Genomic DNA, 25,888 nt, shown 5'->3' with positions numbered 1-25,888 from the left:
AGATACAATCATGAGATCAGTGTGTTGAAACAAGTCTCACTAAAGCTGGTCTTTCTACACATTAGGATCTCTGGTTCTTCTTTTTTTAATGATTAAAACTGCTCTAAACAGAGAGTCAAATTAGATTAAGCATTTAAGTGCATTTTGATTAGGTCATTGTTTTCCATTCGAGAAATTACCCAACCTGCGTCCTGTTATACCACTTTAAAGCCACATAACACTTAATTCAATCAGACGCACTAAGAGGCAGCTGACTCAATTTTAGAAACTGCGCCGACCTATGGCCACACAAAAACACACACCACACTTTATGGCACGCAAGCGCTGTATTCACGTGTCAAAAACGTCTTCCATGATTGGCCACCGAATATCTATTACGACGTGTGATTGGTTGGATGACCATGGCAACAAACCGCCATATTTTTTTTTACTACACGACGAGTAACGAGCCTACTTTAGAGCATTTACAGACATTTACACCTCGTAAATTCTGTCGATAACACGACTCAAAGGCAACTTTCTGCATTATATACCACCAACGCCATGCCTGACTTCTTCAGTGGCTTCTAATGATTGTTCAGGGCAGTTTTTAGAGCCTCGGGCCATCGTGGGTAAGGCTTCAATAAGACGGCATTTCATTGGACACTGACTGACTGTGCAGGCAGTATTAACACATGCCATTAAACCTGCCTTTAAAGCAAGGAAGAACCAGAATTTTTTTTGACGTGCGAGTGTTGTGGTTTAGTTGCCTTGTGAGCGATAAGCAAAACGAGCTGGCAATGCTATTTTTCTGCTGGGCTTTATTCAGTCAATTGTTCTGTATTGTGTTGTATTTCTAAGTCATAGGCTTTACATGTATCTATTTTCGTCTCAGCTGAACATCGTGCATCATATAAACTATAAAGCACTTGATAAATCTTTAATTTTCATTAGCAGAGATGAGTGAACCTGCTGCATCATGCTATGTCATGCCTTACAGTTAAAACATTTAGTCTTGAGGTTATAACGTTATATGCATATTATGAAGCAACTACATCCATACCGTTGCATTAAGTTGCTATTTTTGTAGTTTCCCCCTTTTTAGGGATGGTGAAGCGGGAAATCATTACCCTTGCAATTACATAGCCGTTATTCAAGGTTCACACATGAACAGCAAACTAATCACATAATGTTTTTCGACTGTGTCTTAGATCCCTGCAAAACATGGACAAAGTGAAGCTGTTAGATGCTGTAAAAGTAACTGAAGAGGTGGAGAGCGACTACAGCCAGATGGAGGAGGCTGTTCCCAAAAAGAGGAAGAGTAAAGCTCAAGAAGACAGTGTTGAGAGGCCTAAGAAGCCCAGGTAGTGCGCATAACCTGAGGGGCTTTCAGGCTTGACTTGAACATGGATTCTCTCCATATTAATTCATTGTAATCTCCATTTTAATTGTAGATGTGGAATTGATTGTCTGTCCTAGGTCTGCCTACTTGCTGTACTACTTTGATGTTCACCAGATCATGCAACTTGGAACCCCAAATATGCCACAATCAGAGGTCAACAAACGAATCAGTGAGAGCTGGAAAAGACTCAGCGTGGCTGAGAAGAGCTATTACCTGGAGAGAGCCAAGTTGGAGAAGGAGGGTATAGATACCGTAAGCCACATTCTCATCTTTTTTTTTAATCTATAAAGAAATGCAAAATCATTTCAGCAGCACCCCAACCAAACTAGCTTGTAACATGTTTCAAAGATGAGTGTTTCATAAAAAAGTTTTGGAAAATCTCAAGAAGATACAAGAAAGACACATGTCCTTAATTAGTAGGACACATGTCCTGTATTCTATTCTAGATCATACATGCAAACTGTGCTTTCTGGTGACATGTCCACAGTACCCACAGAACAAGTAAAAAAAAGACAAAACAGAGCAGCTACCTGCTATTTAGCATTCTAACGGTACGATGTCTGTCAGTGCTTTTAGGACAAGGAGAATAAGACTCAAATTGTAACTTTGAAATTCACTCAGGTTGCTTTTCAAGTCTGTTTTTAACTATTTCTTAAAAGGGATGGTACAGATGACTTTGCAAACAAGCCACTGAAGATAATAGCTTATAGTCACATTGTGCAGTTATATTCGATACATTTTATTTTTTCCTGCAATTTTCAGATGAGCCTAAAACTTAATTACGGACTCTGTCCTTATGGCAGAGGTCAGCGACTACATGGGCCTGCCCTGCGGTTTTGTACATACACTCTGCATCATAATTCACACAATAAGCATCATGCTGTCATTGGTCACCAAGTAATAAATAAGAAGTTACAAAAAAAAAAAAAAAAGCTGAACCCATATCTTTGTAAACGGAGACATAATAATGTATATTCTGGCAAAGTGTTGCGTCAGTAGAAACAGCTTTACACAAACCATGGTGCCAAGCATCCAGCCAGAGCTGATATTTTCAGATTTGCCACGAAGCTTTGTTTGGGTCTGTTGAGCACTTGAGTGCCCTTTTTGTGATTATGCACTACTGAGTACTCACGTAGACAACTGAATGAATTCCCTTTGAGACAAATGCTCTTGGCTAATGTTACAATTGAATAAGTAATAATTAAGTGATCCATGAGACGACATTCTCACAGCAGAGACAAAACATCTATTTCTAAATGCACCTAAATGCTGTCCAGTTTGATTTTTTTTTTTTTTTTCAATTTTTCCATGGAAATCTATAAAGGATTATCTTGATTGTGTTTTTCCCCTCAGTCATCTCTCAGTCCCTGCAAACATCTGCCCGGCTTCCGTAAAATCTTACCCAGAGCCAGCTGCTTTCTCTTACCCAAAGGCAGCTCCACAAATCATCAGCCAGGAGGCTCTCAGACTGTGGTGAGCGTTGACTCTCTGGACATTTCCGTTGAAGGATGCTTGCCCTCAGTCTCCCTTACCCAGAAGTCCCAGTTCACTCCTCTCGGGATGGCTGGAGACGTGCATCTTTCTGAGCACCACATTGTTGCCGATCATGTAGCAGAGGAGACAGCAGTGGTGTCTTCGCCCGTGGCCCTTCAAGAAAGTGCAGCCTCTTCTTCATCCAAAACCTCCATTGACACCAGTTTCACTCAGGGCTGTGCTGACTTTACAGAAAATGGCTTCACACTGAAAGAACATGAGACCAAAGTTCCCAATAGTAGCTACAGTGGAGCGATGGCACAGCAGGCACAAGGGAACACTGCGCAGGTTGTAACCATCGTACCTTCTCAGGTAAGAATTGTTTGTCTTTCTCCTTGTACCGATACTGAAATTCAGGGTAAGGGCTCCAATTAAAAGTTAAAAACCTATACGGCTTGCCAGTTTAATCACCACGAAAGTTCTCCGCTTATTTCTCTCACTTTAGAACCTGCTGGAGTCCAAATCTGCGGCAGGTGTTGGCTCATTCTGCCCAATGATGATGATCTCTTTAGGAGCCAAATCAGAGCAAAGTGCCAAACCTTCATATAAAATGGTAAACAAACCACGGGTAGCATTAGAAGTTTTGATTAGGGGCATTAGAAACGTATCACCTTGTCTGTTTTTCTCTTTGCAGTCTGTGAAGACTTACACCAGGAGGGGTCGAGGGAGATGTCTAAATCCTGGATGTTCATTTATATATGTCACCCGCCACAAGCCTCCAACATGTCCTGAATGTGGGAGCCACTTGGGTGGAAAATGGATACCTGCTGTAAGTGTCAAACAATCCACTAATAACATCCAGTCATGTGCGTGGCTCAAGGCAATTGCTGTAATTGTGCATTATGTTAGGCAAAGAGGACGCAAGAGAAGGGGCCAACTTCCAAGCAGCTGCTGCAGACTGCTGAGACCAAGCATGATGAAAGCTGTCAAGCCACAACACCATCTGCACACGGGAGGAATGCTGATATTTGTATAACAAACACAAATGAGAGCAACAAGGAAAGGCAAGTTCAGCGGTGCTCCAGAAAGCAGGGTGCAGCTTCAGCTGGAACGCCACCAGAGGGCAGCAACGCCAAACCGCAAACTCAAACAAGGCAAGTCTGACCACCGGGCCTTTGTGACTGGTACACAGAACAAAGTCCTCATGTACATGCTGTTTATATCATATGCATTTGGCTTGAAATTCATTTAAAAAAAACACAATTGCTTGATTTATATTTGTTATTTTCTATATTTCACTTTCAAAGCTGTGATGATATTGGTATAGCTGCGTGTTGCAAACTATTTTGACTCGGCTTACTTTTGTTCCGTCATTAAAAAGACCCGCGAAAGACAATCCTAAAGGTGCCATGATTCTCAATCAAAACTTCAGCTCGCCTGTTGTGCAGAGGAGGCCCGTGAGACCCATCCTTCCTGCCCTTTATAACACAGGTGAAGTTCAAGGTGGAACCCAGAGAAAATGCTTTGTCAGTATCTGAAAATGAAACGCTGTTTCCACACGGATGTGCATTTTTTTTGCTTGTGTTTAGGTGGTGCTTTGATTCAGATCTTAACTGTCCCACCCGACAATGGAAAATTCCAGGATGTAAACCACAATAAGTCATCTCCAGGTACTGAGCATTGGAGTTTATTTCTTTAGACACTTTTTAAAAATTCTTTTTTTTTTACGAAATGTAAGTCTTAATTTTGTAGTCGGAAAATGCAGCTTGAGTTCACATTGGAGTCTGCGGAGCGCCTTTGTAGTACAGCGAGGAAGGGATGTGTGATCAGAGGTTTCTGCTCTCACCTCATGTGGTTGTCGTTCTTACCGCAGTGCCTCGAGAGAGTTTCTCGGGTCTCAAACCCAGCACTTTGAAGCAGCTCGGCCAGGCAGTCCCAGCAGCCGCAGCCAACCAGGTTGACACGTGCATTTAAACACAACAAAAAAAAAAACCCACGCACACAAATAGAAAATGATGATCAAGTGCAGTTTCCTCACTCTCTGCTTGCCTCTCTACAGGACTCTGCTGTCCTCGCAGGCAGAAGCCAGGCTGTGTCTTCACTGACTGACAGAGTCAACGTGGTGTCAGTCGTGCCTTTCAAACAACACCCGGTTTCCAGTTTTGTCAGTATACTTGCTGCTAATGCCGCAGATTTTTCTGTATTAGATCACGCTCCATGTTCAGTTTGGCATTTTTGTTGCCTGTGTGTCCTTTGTTGTCCAGTTTTTTGGGTGCTTATTGCTCTCGGTTGTTGTCTTAGGAGTTGGGTTTGTCCACAGCACGAGGCAAAGGTCGCTGTAAGAATCCAGCTTGTGACTATATGTATAAGAACAGACACAAACCTGCGGCGTGCCCAAAATGCGGCTGCGAGCTGACCCAGAAAAATACAAAAGCTACAAAGGTAAGAGGAACACACCTCATCCACGTTGCTTGAAGTGCAGATCCTGTCAGATTAGTTTTCAGCTGACCTCTTGATCCCTTTTATGAGCCTCAGCACAGCCACGGATCCCTGAGCCGCTGCCTCTATAGACTTGAGGCAGATGACTACAGGCCTTGAATGTCTTTGATGTTTTCTTTCTGAGGCTTTTAAACAAGCACGATTAAAGTCGTCATTTATGTTTTACTCCTCACTTACTTTGTGATATTGTTATGTCTGTTTTTTACACACTTTATCAATAAGAATATTTACACAAATCGTGCCCCTTCTATCTATCTCTCTGTTATTTGCACTTAAAAACTCTCTCCTCTGGCTCTAAATGTGGATAAACTGCATTATTACGTGGAATTATTAAATCTTATCAGTTGAACTGATCGGTTCTTTGTTTTTTTTTTTCAGTCGGAGTCTTTGCTGGACCCATATCAGGCCCTGAGCCCTGTGCAGAGGGACATCCAACGCCAGAGTACTGTGCAGCTACTTCGCAGCTCCCTGCAGATTCCTGAGAGCGAGACGGAGCTTCAGGAAACTCTTTCCCTCATCCAGGAGCTCAACAGTCTTAAAATTGTCTTTGTTCAAGCGGGCGAGCAGAAGCAGGAGAACGTCACAGAGACTGTGGTTGAATCTGGGTGGCCTCAGTTCTACGAATCGGTAGCTACTCACTGTGGCCTGTGTAACTACCCTTTGTTCAAAGGAGGGCAGAGGTGAGAGGAGTCTTCATGGCTTACTTGTTGTCTTGCTTGTTTCTTATTATTTCTGTTTTCTTTTTATTATGTCAGTGCTTTGGTAGAATGATTGTTTGCTATAAAGATATTGTACTGCTTGTGTATTGCAGCACTGTCGCAGGACAAGAGGACTGCTGGCTGCTGACTGAGACACTGATACAGACGGCTTCTGTCCAGCTCAAAGTTTGTCTCAACGTTCAGTGTTTGGCTCTGCACAGCTTCACCGACCTCCATCCAGGTAAACAGGCGCTTCCAGAAAACCACTGCCGGTCATCGAGCACTTCTCTGAATTAACCGTATCAAAAAATACGCTATTTGTGTGGGAACTACGTGTGTCGGAGATAAGCAACAAAAGCCTGGTCGGTTAGACCTCGCCGAGGCTAGGCTGGATCAGAAACCTGGGCAAAGTGGGAGGGATGTTTAGCTGTGAGTGCTGGTGTGGTCAGGTGGATCATTTTAGAAAGAAATCGAGAGCAGAATTCTTCTCAGTCGCTGACAGGACTTTAGTGCCTTTCCAAAAGGGGGCACCACAACCGCAAGAGATGAGTTTTACTTCCAATACAGATAGGATTCCAGTTCTGTAAGCTGTGCTTGTCCCTTCTGAACCTCATCCCTTGTAAAAGGCTCATTTATTGTTTACAAAACCTTCAACAACTTCTATACAAGTGTTGATAATTACCTGCCAAAGGATTTTTATTTTAAGATATGTACTCTTATACTTTATATACTTTAAATTGAGTAGTAGATATTTCAGATACAGCATCATTACACATTTTGGTATCAGAATACTATCAATGCTTTGGGATAACTACTATTAACAGCAGCTGTCACCAGTTTGTCTTCCTGTAACTTAGCATAAGAACTAATTGGGTGAATATTATCGTCTGCTGTTTAACTGATCAGACTTTATTTTTCCTTCAGTCTATGGTTACGGCAATGCTCTGTCACCGTATATTTTCTTGTCCCCATCAGGAGTTCCCGACGTTTCTTCCGGTATCTGTATCCATACATTCAGCTCTCGTGAATGCAGTACGAGAGGAAGGCCTTATTCAAATTTCTCCAAACGTGGCACAAAGTTTCTCTCAAACTGATGTGTCTGCTCAGTCTGACTAATCTGCGAGCGCATGTCTTATTTTCCTTTCTCCTGTCTATCTTCACAATAATACAGATGTTAGATCAGTTGCAGATCTTCCCAACTCTGTCCAGCGGTATTTTGGGCCATCAAAACGGCACTGATCTGGAAGCCACTAGACTGATTAGCATTTTGTCTTACAAGATGAAATGATGAAGCAACATTTTTTTATCCCAAAACTAAAACTAAAAACTAATTTTAACTGCTAAATGTTGTTTGGAGTGTCTCCGGTTTCTTTGTGAATCTGATTGCTCTTTCTCTGTCCATTCTTTGACAGGTTTGTTCAACATTGGGAACAGACTTTTAGTAAGTATTGACATGTTCCTGAAAATAAGGGCCAACATCAAGCTAGGCCATTCCCCCTCTCAGGCGGCCACGGCTTTACTCGACCACATCCCGAGTCATCCAGGTAGATACTGCCCCACACTCTCCTTGAATTCATTCTGCCAAGTCTCCAGCTCTTAAATGCTCATATGTTTCATTACAATCTGCCTCAGTCTGTCTTTTTGTTTCCTTGCACCAGTGCATTCACTTAGTTCCGAAGAATTATCGCAAATTCGAGAGCTTCTCCTGAGTGGTTACTGGGCCTTTGAGTGTCTGACAGTCAGAGATTACAACGACATGATCTGCGGCATTTGTGGTGTTGCTCCAAAGTTTGAGATTGCGCAGAGGGACACGAACAACGTCCTGGAGCTCAGGAACGTGGAGGTGACGGATTGTTGATAGACCTACTTTTGCAAACTTTAGAGAACTACGGTACATACTTGGAGCTTGTTGGGACGGGCCGCTTTATTCCATCCTGTGGTGATCTCTCTGCAGTTTACTTGGCCCGAATGTTCAGTCTCAGATGAGGTACATGTGGATGACTTCTGGCTGACCATGGAGAGTGAGGCCATTGAGCAAGCAGCTTTCCCAGCGGACATCCCAATCACACGGGTGGATGCTTCCATCATCGCTCCCTTCACACCCCCTCTGATGAGGAGTCCCACTGTTATTAACACGGAGAAGGACAAGCTCCTGTCACAGATACAGCCGCCTTCAGGTACGGACTTCCTTTAGATAACTGCTGAATTTCAAGCTTTTGCAGTCATTGAACCTGCGGCTGTTTCTAACACTGATAGATGGAGGGTTGCAAATATGAAAGCAAATTTGTGGAGAATATGTAAAACAGATAAATATGCCCGTGACTATCTTTGTTCCTTATGGGTCGATAACTGCGATATGATGATGCAAATGTCATGTACGTGTTCGTGGAATGGTTTACATTGACCGTGGCGACGTTTTTGTTCAAAATGTTCTCGTTGTTTTGTCAGTAGATCCATCAGTTTTGGTTCGACTCATTCATGATGGACAGCTGAGACTCGACAAGACTGAGGATCATAATGAGGAAGAGTTGAGAGAAATACTGAACCGCTGTGGGGCGAACACCACCCCAGGCTCCACCAAGGTGTGTGTGTGTGTGGAAGGGAGAAAAGTGGACCGTCGTGCTTCATGTGCCCTCAGCTTTTAACTGTTGTCTTAATGACTGTAGTGAAAATGATCACTGGTCATGCTCGCTCGAAAAGGACTGTTACAGTAAATGTGATAACACAAATCATCAAATCACATGATAAGTTGTTGGTATAAAAGCAGAAAATTCCCCATCTGCACCTCAGGGCTGGTAGACCCAGTGTCTTACGCAAGAGCGCCACTTTGCTTGTGAGCTTTAATTTTGTCGGAAATCTGTTTTTCCTGAATTATTACTCTAAGTTCTTGTTAATTCTACCTCTTTGTGTGATTTCCCTCGTCTCTGTGAGGCTTTGTGTTAATGAAATCATGCTCTCTGTGTCCCTCTGTGTTAGAATGAGCTGCTGGCCTCTCTGATCGACTTGTACAGCCATGTCCATAGCGGTGTCTCCACCGCCCCACAACCCCCTGCCCACCTCACTGCTGGCAAGCTGTCCAAGGTCTGCCCCCACAAGGTAAAAATGGCTGCCTTGCCATCGTATGCCTGGTAGCAGGAGGCACTGGACTCTGACTGTTGGGACAAGCTGGGCCATGTATTTGTATGGCAGTGTTTCTCACTTCTGCACCTGAGTGTTATTGTCTCTAAAGGATGTCCTAAACTGCTGAATTTTGCCTTTTTTTTTCTTTTTTTCCAGTGAAATTGTTGTAAATGTCCACAAATAATGTGGCAACGTGATTTGCCACCTAAGAGGCGTGCTTTTGCACGAGCTATTCAGATCTTAACACTTCCTTTTATTCCTCTCTCCTATGCTTGTCCGCAGGTGGTGTGCTCTTCAAAGTACTTAGTAAGAGGAGAGACGGCTCGAGATCACGTCGACCTGCTGCTGTCTTCTCGCTACTGGCCTCCGGTTTATGTTTGCGACTGTGCTCGTCGGGTGGCGCTTTGCACAGACCTGCAGTACCCAGAGCTGGCAACCCAGATGTGGGGCCGGAACCAAGGCTGTTTCTCCGACCCGTTTGAAAACCCAGAGGTGGGTAATCCTAACGTTTTTGGTTTTTTTTTTAACAAGGATTGAGAAGTGACATGGGAAATGGAAAAGGAGAAAATGTCACCTTCTGGCTGTGTTGAAAAGTTAAAAACGAGGATAAATTTTATTGAAATTACAGAGTTGTATTCGTCCTGCAAAGATCTGCATTGTAAAATGTAGTTATTCCCTGGATGGACCTGTCATTTCAACTGAAGGAAAAGCAAGTTTTAGTCTTAATGTTTTTAGTAAGTTAATTTGCAGGAAATTCCCGACTTCAGTGACTCTACAGTTCTGCAGCTCTTTTCTCAGACAGACCTTTTCTTTTTCAGTTCGTTTCATGTGCTGAGCTGCAGGATCAACCGTACAGCGCTGACTTGTCCTTGGTTGCAGAGAACCAGCCTGTCCATCCCATCACCAAATCCTGCTCACGTTGGCTGGTTTGTCCTCCGGAATCAGTCTCGGAGGTTCTAGCTCCAGAGCACCACTCCATGGTGCTTTGCAGAGAACTGGAGCCTTACTTAAGTCTGGTTGTGGAAGTGGTGACTGAGAAGGAGCAGACAGATCTCCCTGGCGACGAGTCCAGAGAAAAATCTGAGGACGGTTTGGCAACGAGCTGTACGGGCAAGCAAGCCATGGTTTTCAACAACACAGCTTATTATTACCTGTACAACCGTCTGGTGGATTTCCTCACCAGCAGAGACATTGTAGGCCAGCAGATCAACGAAGTTGTGAAGGCCTGCCAGCCTGGAGAGGTAGTGATCAGGGACGCTCTGTATCGACTGGGCGTGGCACAGATAAACACAGAGAAAGAAGAAGATGAAATAAAGGGGGTAGAGGAACAGACAGAGGTAGAAGGGACAGATACGCATGAAATAGTTCTGACGGAATAAAAAACCTTGGTGTTGACGGGCTGTAAAAATCCTGTGAATGAAAAGAGAGGAGACAGCTGTGAAGCACAAGATGGGGGCATAACAATAGACACAAGTGATATGAAAAGGATTTTAGGTGATATGATGCTAAGGTAACCCTCACATCAGTGAGGAAGCACAGTAAAGACGATATTTGACACGAAGCACTACTCTGTAGCATAAAAATAGCTAAAAGTCTAAAAGAATCTTTATTTCACAATGCAATTTATCATTGAATGTCATTTTTTCCTTGCATTTTAAACTCATATTTGCGTTAAACATCAATAAATGTAACTAAGGCTGATGCACACATTATATGAAAATGATCAGTGTTACATGACAGAAAAAACGACGCCATGATGTGTTTTTTTTCACCGGAGGAAATCAGCGGTTGGAAAAAAAAGAGTCAGTTTATGTACAGGTGATTTAAAGCCGGGTGCTTTTCTCTGGCTGAAATCAATGTGTAAAAGGTTTCTATTAACTCCTCTGCTTTAAGTCGAAATGTAAATCTTTACCCACAGTTGGTTTGGAGTATTTATTGCCTTCCTGTGTACTTTTTTTAACTCTGTTACCTCTCCTTTGCCACTTGCTGCCTTTTGTAGTGATATTTGCTTTTGAGAAGTGAGGATCTGAGGATATGTTGCACATATCAGATCACAGTGTGATGTTGGTCTTCGCTTTGATTTGCATTGTTACGCTCTGCGAGTTGCACTCATGTTTTAATTGGTGTGAATTGGAAGAAAATGATTACATTTGTTTGCATGAAGTACTTCAGGAAGATTCCCTTTTTTTCTTAAGTTTTGATATAAATTAAAATCCACGATGAACTTACTTGATCCTTATCAACTGTGGCTGCAGGGTTTTCTAAACAAACCCAGAGCATGAGGCTGCCACCACCATGCTTAACAATTGATGGACTGTTTGTGGGGTCGCGTGTTTGACCTTTTTCTCTGACAAATATGCCTCTGATCATTGTGGCCAAACACCTCAATCTCTGTTTGGTTCACTTGTTTTTTTTCACACGTTATAAGCTGCAGACCCCAGCAGAGCTTCAACCTGTGTCCCAGCAGTCTCTAGTAAAGGAAGACTTGTATTTAACGTACTTGGTTCCTAACCTTGTGCTGATGTACACAACGCACCATGCTGTCAGGGTAGTTGTTCACATAACTGCCTTAATACCATGCCGGTTACTGGAGGAGTTCACATTTAGATACCGGCAGAACTTCCAGATTTGCAAGACGTAAACTAAACGGTGACCATGACGACTATAACGACGGCTAGCATCTGGTTGGTGTTACGATCGCGGCACACAGAGCAAATCTGTTGGTGTTGTTCAAGGCGTCTGATTAAAAGATGACAGATTTCTGGTCACTTTTGCCGTAGACTTCCTCCATCAGTCACCTCGGCACGGCATCTTGTACACACATGGCAGACATTTCAGAGGGATACGCACGACCTGCATTCCAAACAAGCAATACCTAAAAGCGAGTATATTTTTCTTTCTTGAGTAGCTCTTGATCTCCCAAAGCACTTTCCCTTCAGCTGAGGCATGCAGGTAACAGCCTGAATGGGACCTCAGAACTTTGCAAACCTCTCAATAAGATGCATTGGCAGAGAAAGGAAAAAATGTATATTGCACATTTATTTGTTTTAATTAATTATTTAAAGTTCAAAATAGCCATGTCATTAACGTCAGTGATGAGGGTATGATAGCTCTCAATATTAACAGTATTTTTACAGTATTTTCTTCTAGAAAAGAGCATATTTATTAATTATATTCCAACTAGACTCTTCATCTTTGGGACAAAATGGTCAAACTGCCGTAAAACCTGCCTGAGAACTTCACAGTCATTGCACAAGCATTTTGGCTGGCAACTAATATGCTATTTATCTACTCCACGTAATTGTTATTGCTTGTGTAGACCTCACAGAACAGTGGCAAAGCTTAATCTTAAATGACAGCGACGTTTTTGTTTTATGACTGTTGCTCTGAGGTGGAGCAGCACAAATTCTGCAGGCTTCTACAAGCCATCTGACTTGAGTTTTCTTTCTGGCTTTATCAACATTTCCTGCCAGAATTCCTATCATTCTCATTCCAGTCAGAATACGAAGAGATTTCTCAGATATTGTCAACATCGTGGCTTTGCTTGGCAGAGGGCAAGATCCCCAGATGGTGGGACGAACTAATACCTCTGATGAGAAATTAAATATTAGACCTTTCTTCTTCTGCCGGCCGGCCGGCCAAACTTTTATTTTCTTCTTCTGTGGGAGAGGTCAGTCTCCACCACTCAGCGAATTGTGGAGAAGAAAGATTATCAGGATGCAGGATGTGGTCTTGATGATAATTAAGACAGGTAGCTAAAACAATCATCTTATCTGGGTGCTAATTAAGAGAGAAATAGTTTAAAACAATTAGTGTGTCTGGGTGATACGAATGGTTAATGCATATTGGAAAGTCTGTTGTTGGGGTTTCTTAAGCAGTCCTAAGAGACATGAAATTTACCACCACACTGGTCAAGTGCTTATTTTAGCATCAAACGTTACTTGAGGCAGAGGAGCCTTTGATACAGTAATACGCAGAAGGTACAATGATCTCCTTGTAGTTTAATTAAAAGTGTTTGTTGTTCACTCTGTCATAAAAGGAATATAATGTTGGGTCAGATGGCATTTTAAAAAGAGTTTCATGCCTTCAGAGGACACAGGGTTTTTCTATGTAGTGAGTTCATAAAAGTTAGTAACGAACAACCTTTTTGTTTTATAATTTTATGTTTTATTTGCTGCCGCTGAGACTTGCGGTTTCTGAAATAACCCAGGTTTTAGCATAAAGAGGCATCTAATTGGACATTTCTTTCCCCTCAAGCAAACCCTTTGTGCTCGTAAATTTAAGAGAGCTTAAATCCAATAATCCGTAAAAAGCACAGGGGGCTTCTGAGGTCGACTCTGTTTCAAAGTCCATAACATGACTGCTATCACTTTAGGTTGGTAGTTATTATGGAAAACGAGCCAGATGCAGTTTTTGTGACAACATATCTCTGTTTACTTACATTTTTTTACTTAATTTTACATACCTGGAAAATATCTTTGGAAGTGTAAGCGAGACTTATTAACAAGAAGCAGTATGACAAAGTCCAGGAATATTTGTTTGTGCCGTCACTAAGAAGATCATAAAAATGTCAAGTGATCTATTTTGGACACGCCACAGACAGTGAGACAAATCCATCCTGAGGTGTGAGTTAAACAGTTTTACACTGAGCAGCTGACGGAAAGAGCAAAAAAAGCACTGTGGTGACGGATCATCTTTACTGAAAATTGGTCATATGTCAGGTTTTTTTTTTTTACAAATAACAACTAAGATTTGTATGTAAAAAAGAAAATGTACCTCAGGAACCTGATAAAGATAAAGCAGTCATTCCCACCTGTGTAGCTGAGCTTAGCATTTTTCATGCTAAACTGGGCATTGATAAAGTCTAAATTCAGCATCCCAAGGCCCATAATGTCCGAAATTATGAATAGACAATGTCCACATCATGAGCCAGCATTTATAATGTTTAAGAACTTGCTTGATGCCTGTCCCTAGACAGTTTGCCCCCAAAAAGGACAGAATCAACTCAGAAGTTTTTTTTAATTTTATATTTCAGGCAATTATGTGAAACAACTAAGTTGATAATGTTGTGATGTTGTGAATGGGAATGTTGATAAATGTTGATAAATGTTTATTTTTCTGAAAGAATATGACTGAAGACTGAAGAATATGGAGTGATGAGTGAAACTTTCTGGTCCAGGAGTCTACAGGTGGATGCTGCGGCGGTGGAGAGGCAGAGAAAGCAGGCAGTAGACCGTCAGCAAGCACGAGGCAGAGAGAAAGTCCAGAGTTGGAGGGGTACCTTTGATAAAGCGGCATGTAGAGTGTGAGGCGGATCACGTGGGAGGCAGCTGAGTAGCTTGAGTTGCCTGCAACAACTAGCTCTCTGTCATCACTCCATTTCTGGCTCTGCCTGTGAGTTCGGCTGAAAATTCTCCACTCGACAATTTGAATATGTTTAACAAAACCTCAGTTGTTTGGGCTTGGGATGAATGAGTTCTGGCCAAACTTTTGCCGGGCCCGGCCCATTGCTGTGATTGTTGGTCCATGGTGGCACGTAATGGGTTTTGTTTTGGGCTTTTTTTCCCCCAACTTATCTGACACATTTGTAGTATTATATATAGTATTTGTAGGTGTCACTCTGGTGCTTTTACATTATGCAGACCAGCAAAAAATGTGTGCTTCAATTGTCCATGTCCAACAACTCGATAGATTGATAGATAGATAAGACTGAATAATTGAGCATACCTATTACAGACAATGTTCGTGAGGAAATTTACCAATATTCATAAAGAGTGATCGAAAAGTTAATGAGTTATGGCATAGTTTTCCTGAATCAGCCATTACATAGTTTTTTTCTTGTCTTACTATTTGACCGACCACGCTCTTTTATAATTTGTCTAGTTCGGCCTCAAATTGAAGCATGCCTAAGTTTGTGTCAACAGAAGCAAAAAAAGTAAATGTCACACTGCAGTTTTTGCTCATTATTAAATTAATTCATTTCCTCTGTTTATTCAGAGCATATTCAACTTCACTTGTGTGCAGAATGTCAGGTCAGTTAGAATGCAAGAGTGGGCTATCATAAATTACATTTTTAAAGGTCTTATGTACAGCTCACATTTTATTTGCTAAGTTTATTGTTTCTAGCGAAACAATTGTAAAGCTGTTTAAGACCAGCAGTGATAATAATCCCCAAAAAACTGAAGTGTTTGTGCACTAAATATGGTGAGCTGTCAAAAAGAGAGAGAAATGGTTTCAGTTGAAACGACACAAAGGGACAAAAAGCATTTAGACTCTTTGTCGCAGCATTATTACTTCCCTACACAGACTTCAGAGTTATGCAACATTCACTGATGGTGTGGGAAATCTTCCAGAGGAAATGCAGATTGGATGATTTCCAATACAAAACAGGAAGTTGGGAGGGAAGAACAGACAACAAAGAAAAGGTTTTGTCTTGCATTTCAGTTCTCCAGTATAGTATGAACTCTAAAATGCAATCTGGATTTTTAATGGTTAAGCTTTATTTAACAGCTTGGCAGTACTTCAGTGATTTGATTTTCTGCATTTGCATTGATTTCCACAAAAAAAAACAAAAAACACAACACCTACAGAAATATTGTTGTACTACAATCTACAAGATTTCAGTGAAAATAAAGGTAACTCTTGATTGTTTTTTTTTTAGATATGTGTATATATATATATATATATATATATATATATATACACACACAATTGGACATCTCACTTGTGTTTAATTCAGATGTAAGTACATGCGAAATACCTGAAATCCCACAAAACTGTGTTTTGTATCTCTAAGATAGCTACATATCTTCATACAAATCTTTGTACATTTGGCAGTGTCAGCTGACTGCTACATACAGGCATTGGGGAAGCTTACATCTTAACACTCATCTAACGCTACAAGAAAAGATAAGATTAAGTTGTGCCTCGCAAAAACAAACCAACAAAAAAGAGAAAAGAAAAGAAGAATTTTCACATTGTCCAACATTTTTCATCTGATCCAGGATGAATCCAAAGAGGTCCCTGTTCAGATCAGTAGCATTCCCTGCTCCTAAACCACGCTGAACGCCGGTAAATTAATTAGATCGAAGCAGAACAATCACATGTTGCTACCCAATGACAGCCACTGTAAGTATGTCGCAAGTAAAAGAGCTATGACTGAAGCACAGAGAGGGAAACAACACAGCCATTCTTCGCCTTCTCTACGGTTGCTTTAGCATCTTAAAGTCAGAAGAGAGGCGGGGGCACTTTAGATGTTCAGCTATAGGGATCAGAGAATGAAAACGAACTTCTGCTGAGCACGTAATGGCTTGAAAAGTTTGAATCCAGTGTTTGTGACTTTTGAGATGCTTCCTCTGACATACCACGCACACAAAAAAAAAAATGTGAAAAGGAAGTGATCCTGCTGACAAAACTGACTTAAATCTCCACAAACCACACTCTTGTGTGGCAATGAAAGGAAAAATAACAAACAACATCAAATACTTTGGATAATTAAGAACACCTTAAAAGAAGAGTCAACACATGAAATGGACAAATGAACTGTCCACTAGGGATAATATTTCGGATACAATACAGTTTGCTTGTGTGCTGCTTGTGTGCTTGTGTGGTTGTTGACATGTTTCCTCCTTTCATGTCTGCAGCCCGAGTAAGACGTGGCAATTTCTAGTCATGGTCTGCACACAGGCGGGTCACATGCTTTGCTGCAGCTGCTTGTCTGTCTGGAGACCAGGCACAGCAGGCGAAAAAATAGCTGAGAGAGCGACAGTCTGCAGTTCTGAGAAGTGCTTTGGTCACAAGCTACAGCTGCTCCCACTGTCCTGATGCTAATTGATGAGTGATTGATCGACTAACATTTTGCTGTTTAGGAATTTCAACAAAACTGATAGTTATTGGTCTTCATCAAAGGCTGCTCCTCTTCCTCTTGGTCACAAGACTGGTCACATGGGCCGTCGCAGCACTTTGGCTCGTCACACACTTCACCCTCTGTGACCTCCTGCTTCACATTCTGGTAGATTACCTGTGGAGAGGAATCATTAAGTGAGATTTGAACCAAATGTTTCCATGTTTCATCTGTGAAACAAGATGAAGCCATGCTAGACACACTGGCCCCTTTTTTAATCAGCTCTGATGTCCTTTTATAACAACACATAAAGAGACCGTAGCACAAAAAAGCCAATTCATTTAACTGGTTTGGCCACATAGCAAAATCTGTTCTTTCTCCCCTTCATAGTTTTATCAGGTCATCTTGCCTGAAGCATAATATGTTTTACTTGTTGGATAGATTTTGATGAAGCCAGACTGGCATTAGGAAATCCTCACCTGCCCCGGATCAGTTTGACCCCCAAGTAGTCTTTCAATCATCTGACTGATTTTGCTGAATGTCGGACGCTCTGTCGGCTCCAGATTCCAACACATCTTCATGATTGTGTACCTGACGCAAAACAAAATAAAATACATGAGGACTTCATATTACAAGGTGTCCACTAGATCATAACTACTCAAACTGTTCTGTCTACAGTGGGAAACTATCAAGCAAAATCAGACAAATAATGAGAGGCTTATAGAGGCTGTGATGCAGTTCGAAAAGAGAGAGTCGTTCATAAGAACCTCTGCCCCTCCAGTCTCATTTTGATGCCGTGAAATAGCAGTTACATGGCTTCCTAGCTTAGAGATCATGTGGCTAACAGGCAGAACTGAGGCCTGACTCACAGCAAGACAGCAGATGATTAGGCCCTGACTCAGATTCAGTCTCCTCCATTTCCACAGCACAGTTATTCCGGGTGGTGTGATAGCCATGCTAAATCAACACACACAGGGGCAGTGGACCCCTGAGACACTGGAAAAATCCACTTTCTTTAGATTCTCATTTCTTGAATTTTAAGTTTAGGCTTATTAGGTTTTGAGCTGAGCTTGATTGATCACCCAAAGTAAATTCAGTTAAAATCAGGAATAATGGAAGTGCTTCATGAGGCTACCTCATGTCCCATTAAATTCAGTGAGTTAGGCTTGAGGACAGCTGATGGGGAAAAAAAGAGTGTTTTGTTGAATTGCTATGAACATTTGGGCAGTTTGCTGTTTTATTTGTTTGGCGTTGGAGTTGACTCAAAACCAAACATGAACTCTAATGTTTTAGGTTAAAAGGTCACTGTAAGTTATTTCATTAGTTATTGTATGCATACCCACAATAATACTACCACAACCGCTCACAGTTCGATTAATTACTACCATGAACTTAATTGTAAAAAGCCTACTAACAGTAACTTGATGCTCCACTAAAACACAACTGATAATAAAAGTGGCATTTAGTGGGCACAAAGTCGGGGAAATGAAGTGAAAACGCTTCATGCTGCCAGCCTTACATTTCAGGGGGAGCAAAGTCTGGATGGGTCATCTGGTAACCACGCTTTACCATCTTGTAGAACCTGGAGTCCACAGCCATGCTCGGGTACGGACTTTTGCCTTTTAGAGAATAACATGTTGAAGTTTTGGAGGCAAGTCATAAAACAAATAAGTCAACGCAGGAGCGCTATGCATGTGTTCCCACCTAAAGAGAAGATCTCCCAGAGGAGGATGCCGTACGACCAGACGTCACTCTGGACAGTGTAGACACAGTCAAAAATGCTCTCTGGAGCCATCCACTTCACTGGCAGACGTGCCTTCACAAACAAACAAAAGTAGGGTTTACATTCTTCTACAACTCTTGTCAAAGAGGGTAAAAGCTGCTCTCTCATCTACTCACATTGCCCTTCACCACATAGTTGGAATCATTCATGATGTCCCGTGCCAGGCCAAAGTCACAAATCTTTGCCTCTCTGTGGTTGGTCAAGAGGACATTCCTAGCTGCAACGTCCCTGTGAATACACTGAACACACAGAGTCACACAGTTTGTGTCTGTTTGTCAAGTCACACATCGCAAAAATCTGATTAGTACATGTTCTAATATAGCATGAAAGGTTATGATGAAACACAATCTAAAACCATTACTACAAGTAAATGAATATGTAGAATGAAATGGGAAATACCCGAATGATTTCACACCCCTCATGCTTCATACTTAATCAAAAGTCATATATTTCCATGGAGTTAATGGAGGTACTTTTCTCTAACATCTTGCGTGCTTCTATGACCCTTCTTGGACCAACACAGCAGCTGCTGTTGAACATTGACACAGAAGTGTTTTGTTTTATGATTTAGAAGTTTGTATGTTTTTCCAGTAATATGGTTCCTTACATTTTTGGCAGCCAGAAAGTCAAGGCCCTGAGCTACTTGAAAGGAAAACCTCAGCAAGTCATCTATGTCCAGCGGCCAGTCACCAGTCTCCTCACACCCTGGGTCTACACAAGAAGCAGAAAAAAAATGATGTCCCTTGGTCAGGAAGAAAAAGTACAATGATTTAAAGCCTCTCAAGCTGTGGTGATGAGCTTACCTTGAGATGATTCTGTATTCGGCAGCTGGCTGGGTCTCATTTCCAGGTAGCTGCTCGAGGCCGCGCTAGAGATCCCACTGTCACTGTTAAACGATCAAACAGAAAAAAACAAAAACACAAATAGGTGTTGAATGGCACGGCAACAGAAATAGATCATGAGGGAACATTTCCTCTGCCGTTAAACTGCAGTTTTAATTGAATACCTTCGAATAAACTGCTTCTGAATGCCGATGTTCTTGTAGTCGTTCGAGTTCTCCCCAACGTCAGGCATATTCATAACAAAGTTAACAAACGTCTCTGCCTTCTGGCGAAGGAAGTTCAGCAAGTCACCGAGGCTGCAGTACTCAGTGATCACAAGCACTGGTCCTGATGAGGAAAAACACCATGTTATGGGGTTTGTATGCAAATGACTTTGTAAGCCTTGCTTATGCATGCACTCAATGAACTTTCCTGAACGTGATTTTAGCTTTCTGACCTCCATAGGTGCATGCACCAAGAAGATTGACAATGTTCTTGTGGTGTCCCAAGTGGCTCAGGATCTTCAGCTCAGACATCAGAGCCTCCCTCTCATCTGAATGGGCACTGGCTGCAGACACACAGCACACATTGTCACCAATCTTACGCCGGCATTGTGCTTCAGTCAGGTCAATTCTTTTTTGTTTGCTTTTTTTTTTATCATCTAATGATTTTAATTTGTTAGTCACCGGAATCAACAATGATCTGGGGGTTAAAGCAGATCTTACCTTTTAACATTTTCACAGCCACACGCAACTTATTGTCGTCTTTTCCCATACCATAAGCTGTGGCTTCAACAACTTTTCCAAATGCTCCCGCTCCCAGGATCTTCCCTGTTGGAAAAGGAGTTTTTAGTACCATAAAACCTATTAATCATAGTCACACTGCATATTTACTTAATGATTCAAATAGACTTTTAAATAAAGCATGTTTTAGACCTAGTTTGAGCTTGTCTCGGGGGAATTCCCACTTCTCATTGTAGGGCAGTTGAGTGGGGTCGATAAAGGTGTAGTTGTTGCCTTCTCTTGCTTCAATGATTTTCCAGCGGATCTCATACCTGGGTTTCTGAAAGGTAACATGCGAGAGAATGGCTTTGGTTTAAAGCAGGAAGTGCTACTGATATCTGAGTTCTAAAGTTAATTGTTTTGTTGTTCATCCATTTTACCTGCTTGTATTTGTAAAACAGGAACACCAGCAGCACGAGGAGAACTGCTAGAATTCCCGCTGCTCCAGTCAGGGTGGACGTAAAGAGCTTGTCTGTGCACAAAGAGGAAGATCAACATTGAAACACGGTTAAACTCTCATACACCGACTGAGTGACTTACAAGCCCTAAAGTGGACATGTGATCAGATCCTCACCAGAAACCTCCATGGCAAAGGTGTCACTGCTCACACCAACAATGTTAAAGGCTACGCATTCCACAGTCATCCTCTGACTGGAAAGCCCCACAGTGAGGACACTTTCCACTTCCACGGCCCCATACTCCTCCCTCTGGACCTCCACTGTTGGAGCCTGGAGAGGGATTGCCAACTGCAACCCAGTGGTGTTTTCATTGCATCTGCCCCATCACAACACACAAAGTCACAGAAAGGTACAAACAAACAAATACATGGATAAATTAATTAATAACTTGAAGTTACAGGAAATCTCTTACTGTAAATTTCTGCTCACATATATTCATACAATCTAATGTCCTCTGTGAAACTACTGCCCAGTTATCTAATTTTCCAATCAGCTGTACTTACGTGGGTCGAATTCCGAAACATTGATACCAGATGATTCTTGGAGCTGGATAACCAAATGAGGTGCAAGTCAATGTGGTAACATTTTCCCATCTCACCACAGCAACAGGTCTCTCTGTCAGTTCAAAGAAAAAAAGAGAGAAAGAAATGCTCAGCTTGGATAGAGTAGATTGAAACGCATGCTGAATCATTTAGTTATAGGATCATTCTAACAAATGTATATATTTATACATAGATACTTATATATTGTATTGATAGTGTTGCTTTTATTAAGTCACTCACGAAACATTTGGACTTGGAATGTGATGGATGCATTTGCCAAGTCGCTCCTGGCATAGAAGGTGTACTGGCCCTGCTCATGTACATTCATTCTCTTCAGCTGCAGGGTAGCATGGTACCTAAAAAAGACAATAATAAAAAAAGAAAAAGAGGAATGTCTACAGAATCAGAAGTGACTAATTCAGTGGAGTAAGTGCAGACAGTTCCTATGTATCATCGTCAAGCACCTCCTTAAATTAAAAACAGAACAGTACTCTTCCTTCTGGCAGTTCTGTGACCTGAGTGGAGATATGATGACCTTGATGTTCCTGGTCAAACTTATGCATAAATGCATAGACAGCATTTTTTGTATTTCTCTAAACCAGAGGAGCTTCCCCTTCCTGTAGTACAGTTATTTGCTTGCTCTTTCCTAATTGTGTAATGAGAGACTAAAGCAGTCTTTTCGCTGGTCTACCCCCTCTTTCGTCACCAAGCCTTTTCTTGCTACTGTACCTGTTGTTGTATCGGATGAACTTGTGCTCCTGTGTGGATGTGTTGGGAGATGTCGGTGTGTGCCATCTGTGCTCCGTAATATGAGGGTAGGCCTCGATGAGCACGCCAAGCTCCAGATCTTCTCCCTCATTTACTTCAACTGATAGACCTTGGTGGGCCAGTTTAGGGGACAGCTGAGGTGACAGCCTGATGTAGGGTTTGCCTGTTTGAAAGAGGATACAGACTTTGAGTTTTTCCTTCCTTTATGGGTGGTTAATACATTGAATGTTTTTCAATTTTTTTTAGTGGCATATGTGGCATTTCTTTTAGGCTTACCTACAACCAGCAGGTATGTGGTTGAACTGTTGACCCCAGCTTCATTAGTACCAACACAAGTGATATTTCCTGTGTCTGCAAGGTCCACAGCAGCAATGGTCAGTATGCTCTGTATGTCTAGGCGATTCTCTCCACTGGAGCGAACCCTCTCCTCTACCATCGGTTTCTGAGAAACAGAAAATTAAACTTGAACAATAAACCCAGATAACCGCCATAGTCAATCTTTAGAAAAGTGCATTGCACCTACCGATTTGGTGGTGTATCGCCATGTGACATTATAGTTGAAGTTAGGGTTGTGTGTTGTGCAGGGAATCTTGATCTCTTCCCCAACAATGCGCACATACTCATCCGTCTCTAAGAAGACATATGGAGGGAAACGAAGCTCTAGAGCAGGAGGAAAAATATGAGTGTTAAAGGAGAAGCATAGATCTTAAAGCAATTGTATGAAGGATTTTATGCATATTTTTTGCAGCCAAGTGGTCTCACTTTGAATGACGTTGATGGAAAAGGCCTTAGAGATCTTTTCCACTCCATTGACCTTGGCTGTGCAGACATAGTCAGCGTTGAAGCTTGGGTGAAGACTGTGGATGAGGATGCCGCGGTGCCTGTTGACGGTGAAGTTCATTCCTGGTGGCACAGTGGTGCCGTTGTCCATGCGGAGGCCCAGGTCTATGGCTGAAGGGTCGGTCAGCAGACAGGGCAGCAGGTAGTCCTCACCTTCTTTCTTCACCACCCGCAGGGTCGTGCTGCTGGTCCAGAACACACGGCTTGGATCTTAAAGAGGGAGAATAAATGAAACAAAGAACTAAAGCGAGATGTACCCAGAAGAAAGAATAGCCGTTATCAACAGTGATCCATCCAACCCACAGAATAATCTAATTTAGTCCAACCCACCTTTCACATACACATGCACTGAGGAGGTCAGGTGACGATATTGGGAGCCAGCAGTGTAAAAGCACTTGTACGTTCCAGTGAATTCTGCACTGGGACGTTCTACCTTAAAGCTGCGGACATTTCCACTGCTTTTGGACACATAGCGTCTATGTTTGGGCAGCCTGGTTTGCCAGTTTACTGGACCGTCACCCTCACACCTCAGATCCAGAAGGTTCCCAGGACTAACCACCACCTCAGAACCTCCCACCACTTTAGAGCTTAATTTGATCACTGGACGCCTCCATTCTGCTGAAAAGGAAGGGAAATACAAACAAATTGGGGCATTTTTCAGACTTTTTTCTTTCCTTTTTTTTCAGCAAGAAGAAACACAATCAATTCAAAATGTTGTTTCCACATCATCTCATCATCTCTATGATTTAGATTTGTTGTAAAAGTAATATCATGGAATTACTTACATTTATTACATTTTAGACTATTTTACTGTTGCATTTTTTTTGTTTTTAACACCAAAAAAAAAAAGACAAGACATACATACAAGAACATTAGGGAATCTGTGAGGGAGACATTGTGCAAAGGGACTCTAACCCTCAGGGAAAACAAGCTTTTGTGATGAACAATATTGTCTTTGATGACTTAAATGACGGTAATACATTTTGGGAACTCTTTGTTTGAGCTTGTTTTGCAATGTAATGTTTTTGAGGACGCCTTGTGTGAAAATTACTGACAGTGGAAAGACTGAAGGGTCTTTTCTGTTAACCTGAAGCTTTTTTATAACCTTCAGCAGAGGTTATAAAAGTTTCCATGAACCCTTCAGGACAGTGTGTTATGAATCCTGAAGCAGAACTGAGATTCCACGTTCAGCATATTTTCTATTCACCACAATGTATCTCAGAGAAGCTGGGAATGAGATTTGGTTTCATGCCAATCAGCAGTTCAGCTCTGAACCTTCTGAGTTTCTATAAACAGTTACTTTCCCCCTTGTTCAACTATACGAATAAACTAATCATCCAACCTTAAAATGACCCTAATTGTACCTCATAAACTGATCAAACAGCAAATTCGTTCAACCAGAATCAGACCAAACAATAGATGTCATCACATATTCAAATGCAATCTAAAAGGTCAGTGGGTGACACCAATATATGTGATGTTCACAGGAATGTAGGGGAAGGGTAGCAAAAGGAAAACATCTCAAGAATGGCCGTACAAACATCTCATGATGCTCTTGACAATTGCCATGCTCATTTGACACAGTGGTGTGTCAGATGTCTGCACTGACCATGAGAGTATGTCAGAAAAGGAGCAATGAAACTGTCACAGCCTTTGGCATTTTTAAAATATTTTCAGAGTATTAGTTAAGTAATCGGTTGAGTGTGGTGCAGTAAATAATGTCTAAATATTGTATTAAAATTTAATTCAAGTAACCTGACTTTTTACAGCTTTGCACAGACTTAACCCTGTACACTGTCAGACTTGTTACTCTCACAAGTCAGTTTGAATTTCAGAAAACTGTGTTGCTCATTTTTTCAGAATGTGGATTCCCATTTAGGTCTACAACATGTGACTACAAAAGCAAAAAGGAGAAAGAGAAAAATGCAACAGCCGTCATTTTTGCTGTCAGCGTTCGTCAGCTCTTACCTGAAGCTGCAGAGACAACAATCCCAAGCAGCAGAGTGAAGTAGGACTGCATCCTGGATCAACTCCAAACCTGCAGGTTGAAGAATAATACTCATGTGTGCTGCAAATCCCTCTTCATTTGATTTGTGGTGTCGGAGAGAAAAATGGAAGAAGTGCCTCAGAAGTTGTGCTATCACTCCATCCCCTCTTTTACTTCCCTTTTCTGACTGATCAGAGCAGTTTTTCCCTTGAGAGAGCATTTTGTGACTAAATAAGAAGTAACTGCATCTCAAAATGAATCTGAATTGTGCATTATGGAAGCTGTAGTAATTTATTTCAAATGTTCTCACCTGCAGATGTCTTCAGCTGAGCAGAAGTGGTAAATTAACTTCTCTGGCTTTGGACGTTCCCAGCATCCAGAGTGGACACAAGAGTCCCGTCTTCCCTTTCTCTGTCTCTGTCCTTATTCTCCTTTCTGCTTGTTTACAGTCTCCTCACCACGGAAGTCACACAGCAAACATCAGAGAGCAAGTGGTGGAGGGTGGAGGGAGCTGTGTGTGTGTAAGAAGGGGAGGCGGTGCAGCACATCACGCTCAACAAATTAATGAGCCAGTGCCAATTTGCCACACAAAGGCACACAACTCCCAATACATCTGTAGAGGTGAGAATAATTATGTGCATCGCTGCTGAATTGTGGTTGTCAGGCTTTTCTTTGGGCAGGTGGAAAAGGGAGGGAGAAATCTGAAAAAAGGCGTCATGCAAACACAGGAAGAAATACAAGAGTGTGTGTGAAAATGTCTACATGGGTAAATTTCTAATAGGATCTGTGGTAGGCAGGAACTCGGGTAAATTATAAAAAGATCATCAGAAAGAAGTGTTAGATAGTGGGAGACATACTTTTGATCAGTGATCCTATCAGAGTTTTTTTTTGGT

The 25,888-nt window shown here is 41.8% G+C and overlaps 2 protein-coding genes across 7 annotated transcripts; one reads left to right on the top strand and one right to left on the bottom strand.

Annotated features, from left to right (window-relative positions):
* The first annotated feature begins 399 nt into the window (after positions 1 to 399).
* On the top strand, positions 400 to 11,088 carry hmgxb3 (HMG box domain containing 3). Of its 3 annotated transcripts, none has more exons than XM_072395823.1 (21): positions 400 to 611; positions 1,191 to 1,343; positions 1,459 to 1,633; positions 2,735 to 3,226; positions 3,360 to 3,467; positions 3,549 to 3,683; positions 3,764 to 4,008; positions 4,236 to 4,345; positions 4,444 to 4,524; positions 4,728 to 4,810; positions 4,914 to 5,018; positions 5,156 to 5,296; positions 5,732 to 6,033; positions 6,165 to 6,292; positions 7,464 to 7,595; positions 7,710 to 7,894; positions 8,006 to 8,228; positions 8,503 to 8,633; positions 9,028 to 9,147; positions 9,454 to 9,663; positions 9,990 to 11,088. In XM_072395823.1, the coding sequence occupies exons 2-21, from the start codon at positions 1,204 to 1,206 to the stop codon at positions 10,548 to 10,550; spliced, it is 3,807 nt and encodes a 1,268-aa protein (XP_072251924.1). In that variant the 5' UTR covers positions 400 to 611; positions 1,191 to 1,203; the 3' UTR covers positions 10,551 to 11,088. The 3 variants fall into 3 exon arrangements, with proteins under 3 accessions (XP_072251924.1, XP_072251922.1, XP_072251923.1); XM_072395821.1 differs by having other exon boundaries at positions 8,500 to 8,633; XM_072395822.1 differs by lacking the exon at positions 400 to 611 and having other exon boundaries at positions 724 to 1,343; positions 8,500 to 8,633.
* Positions 11,089 to 15,593: 4,505 nt separating this feature from the next.
* Positions 15,594 to 25,496, bottom strand: LOC140318130 (macrophage colony-stimulating factor 1 receptor 1-like). Of its 4 annotated transcripts, none has more exons than XM_072395817.1 (22): positions 25,312 to 25,496; positions 24,977 to 25,052; positions 23,339 to 23,626; positions 22,931 to 23,218; positions 22,692 to 22,828; positions 22,445 to 22,610; positions 22,130 to 22,331; positions 21,641 to 21,756; positions 21,362 to 21,473; positions 20,975 to 21,174; positions 20,781 to 20,872; positions 20,554 to 20,680; positions 20,344 to 20,448; positions 20,076 to 20,186; positions 19,804 to 19,966; positions 19,601 to 19,683; positions 19,405 to 19,508; positions 18,914 to 19,036; positions 18,719 to 18,830; positions 18,534 to 18,633; positions 17,494 to 17,605; positions 15,594 to 17,191 (listed from the first exon to the last, which is right to left on the bottom strand). In XM_072395817.1, the coding sequence occupies exons 2-22, from the start codon at positions 25,026 to 25,028 to the stop codon at positions 17,045 to 17,047; spliced, it is 2,940 nt and encodes a 979-aa protein (XP_072251918.1). In that variant the 5' UTR covers positions 25,029 to 25,052; positions 25,312 to 25,496; the 3' UTR covers positions 15,594 to 17,044. The 4 variants fall into 4 exon arrangements, with proteins under 4 accessions (XP_072251918.1, XP_072251920.1, XP_072251919.1 ...); XM_072395819.1 differs by having other exon boundaries at positions 23,339 to 23,623; XM_072395818.1 differs by lacking the exon at positions 25,312 to 25,496 and having other exon boundaries at positions 24,977 to 25,172.
* Between the last annotated feature and the right edge of the window lie 392 nt (positions 25,497 to 25,888).

The sequence above is a fragment of the Leuresthes tenuis genome, unplaced genomic scaffold (genome assembly GCF_036924035.1).
Source record: "Leuresthes tenuis unplaced genomic scaffold, fLeuTen1.0.hap1 SCAF_11, whole genome shotgun sequence".
NCBI lineage: Eukaryota > Metazoa > Chordata > Actinopteri > Atheriniformes > Atherinopsidae > Leuresthes > Leuresthes tenuis.
This window is presented reverse-complemented; position numbering and strand designations above follow the sequence as displayed.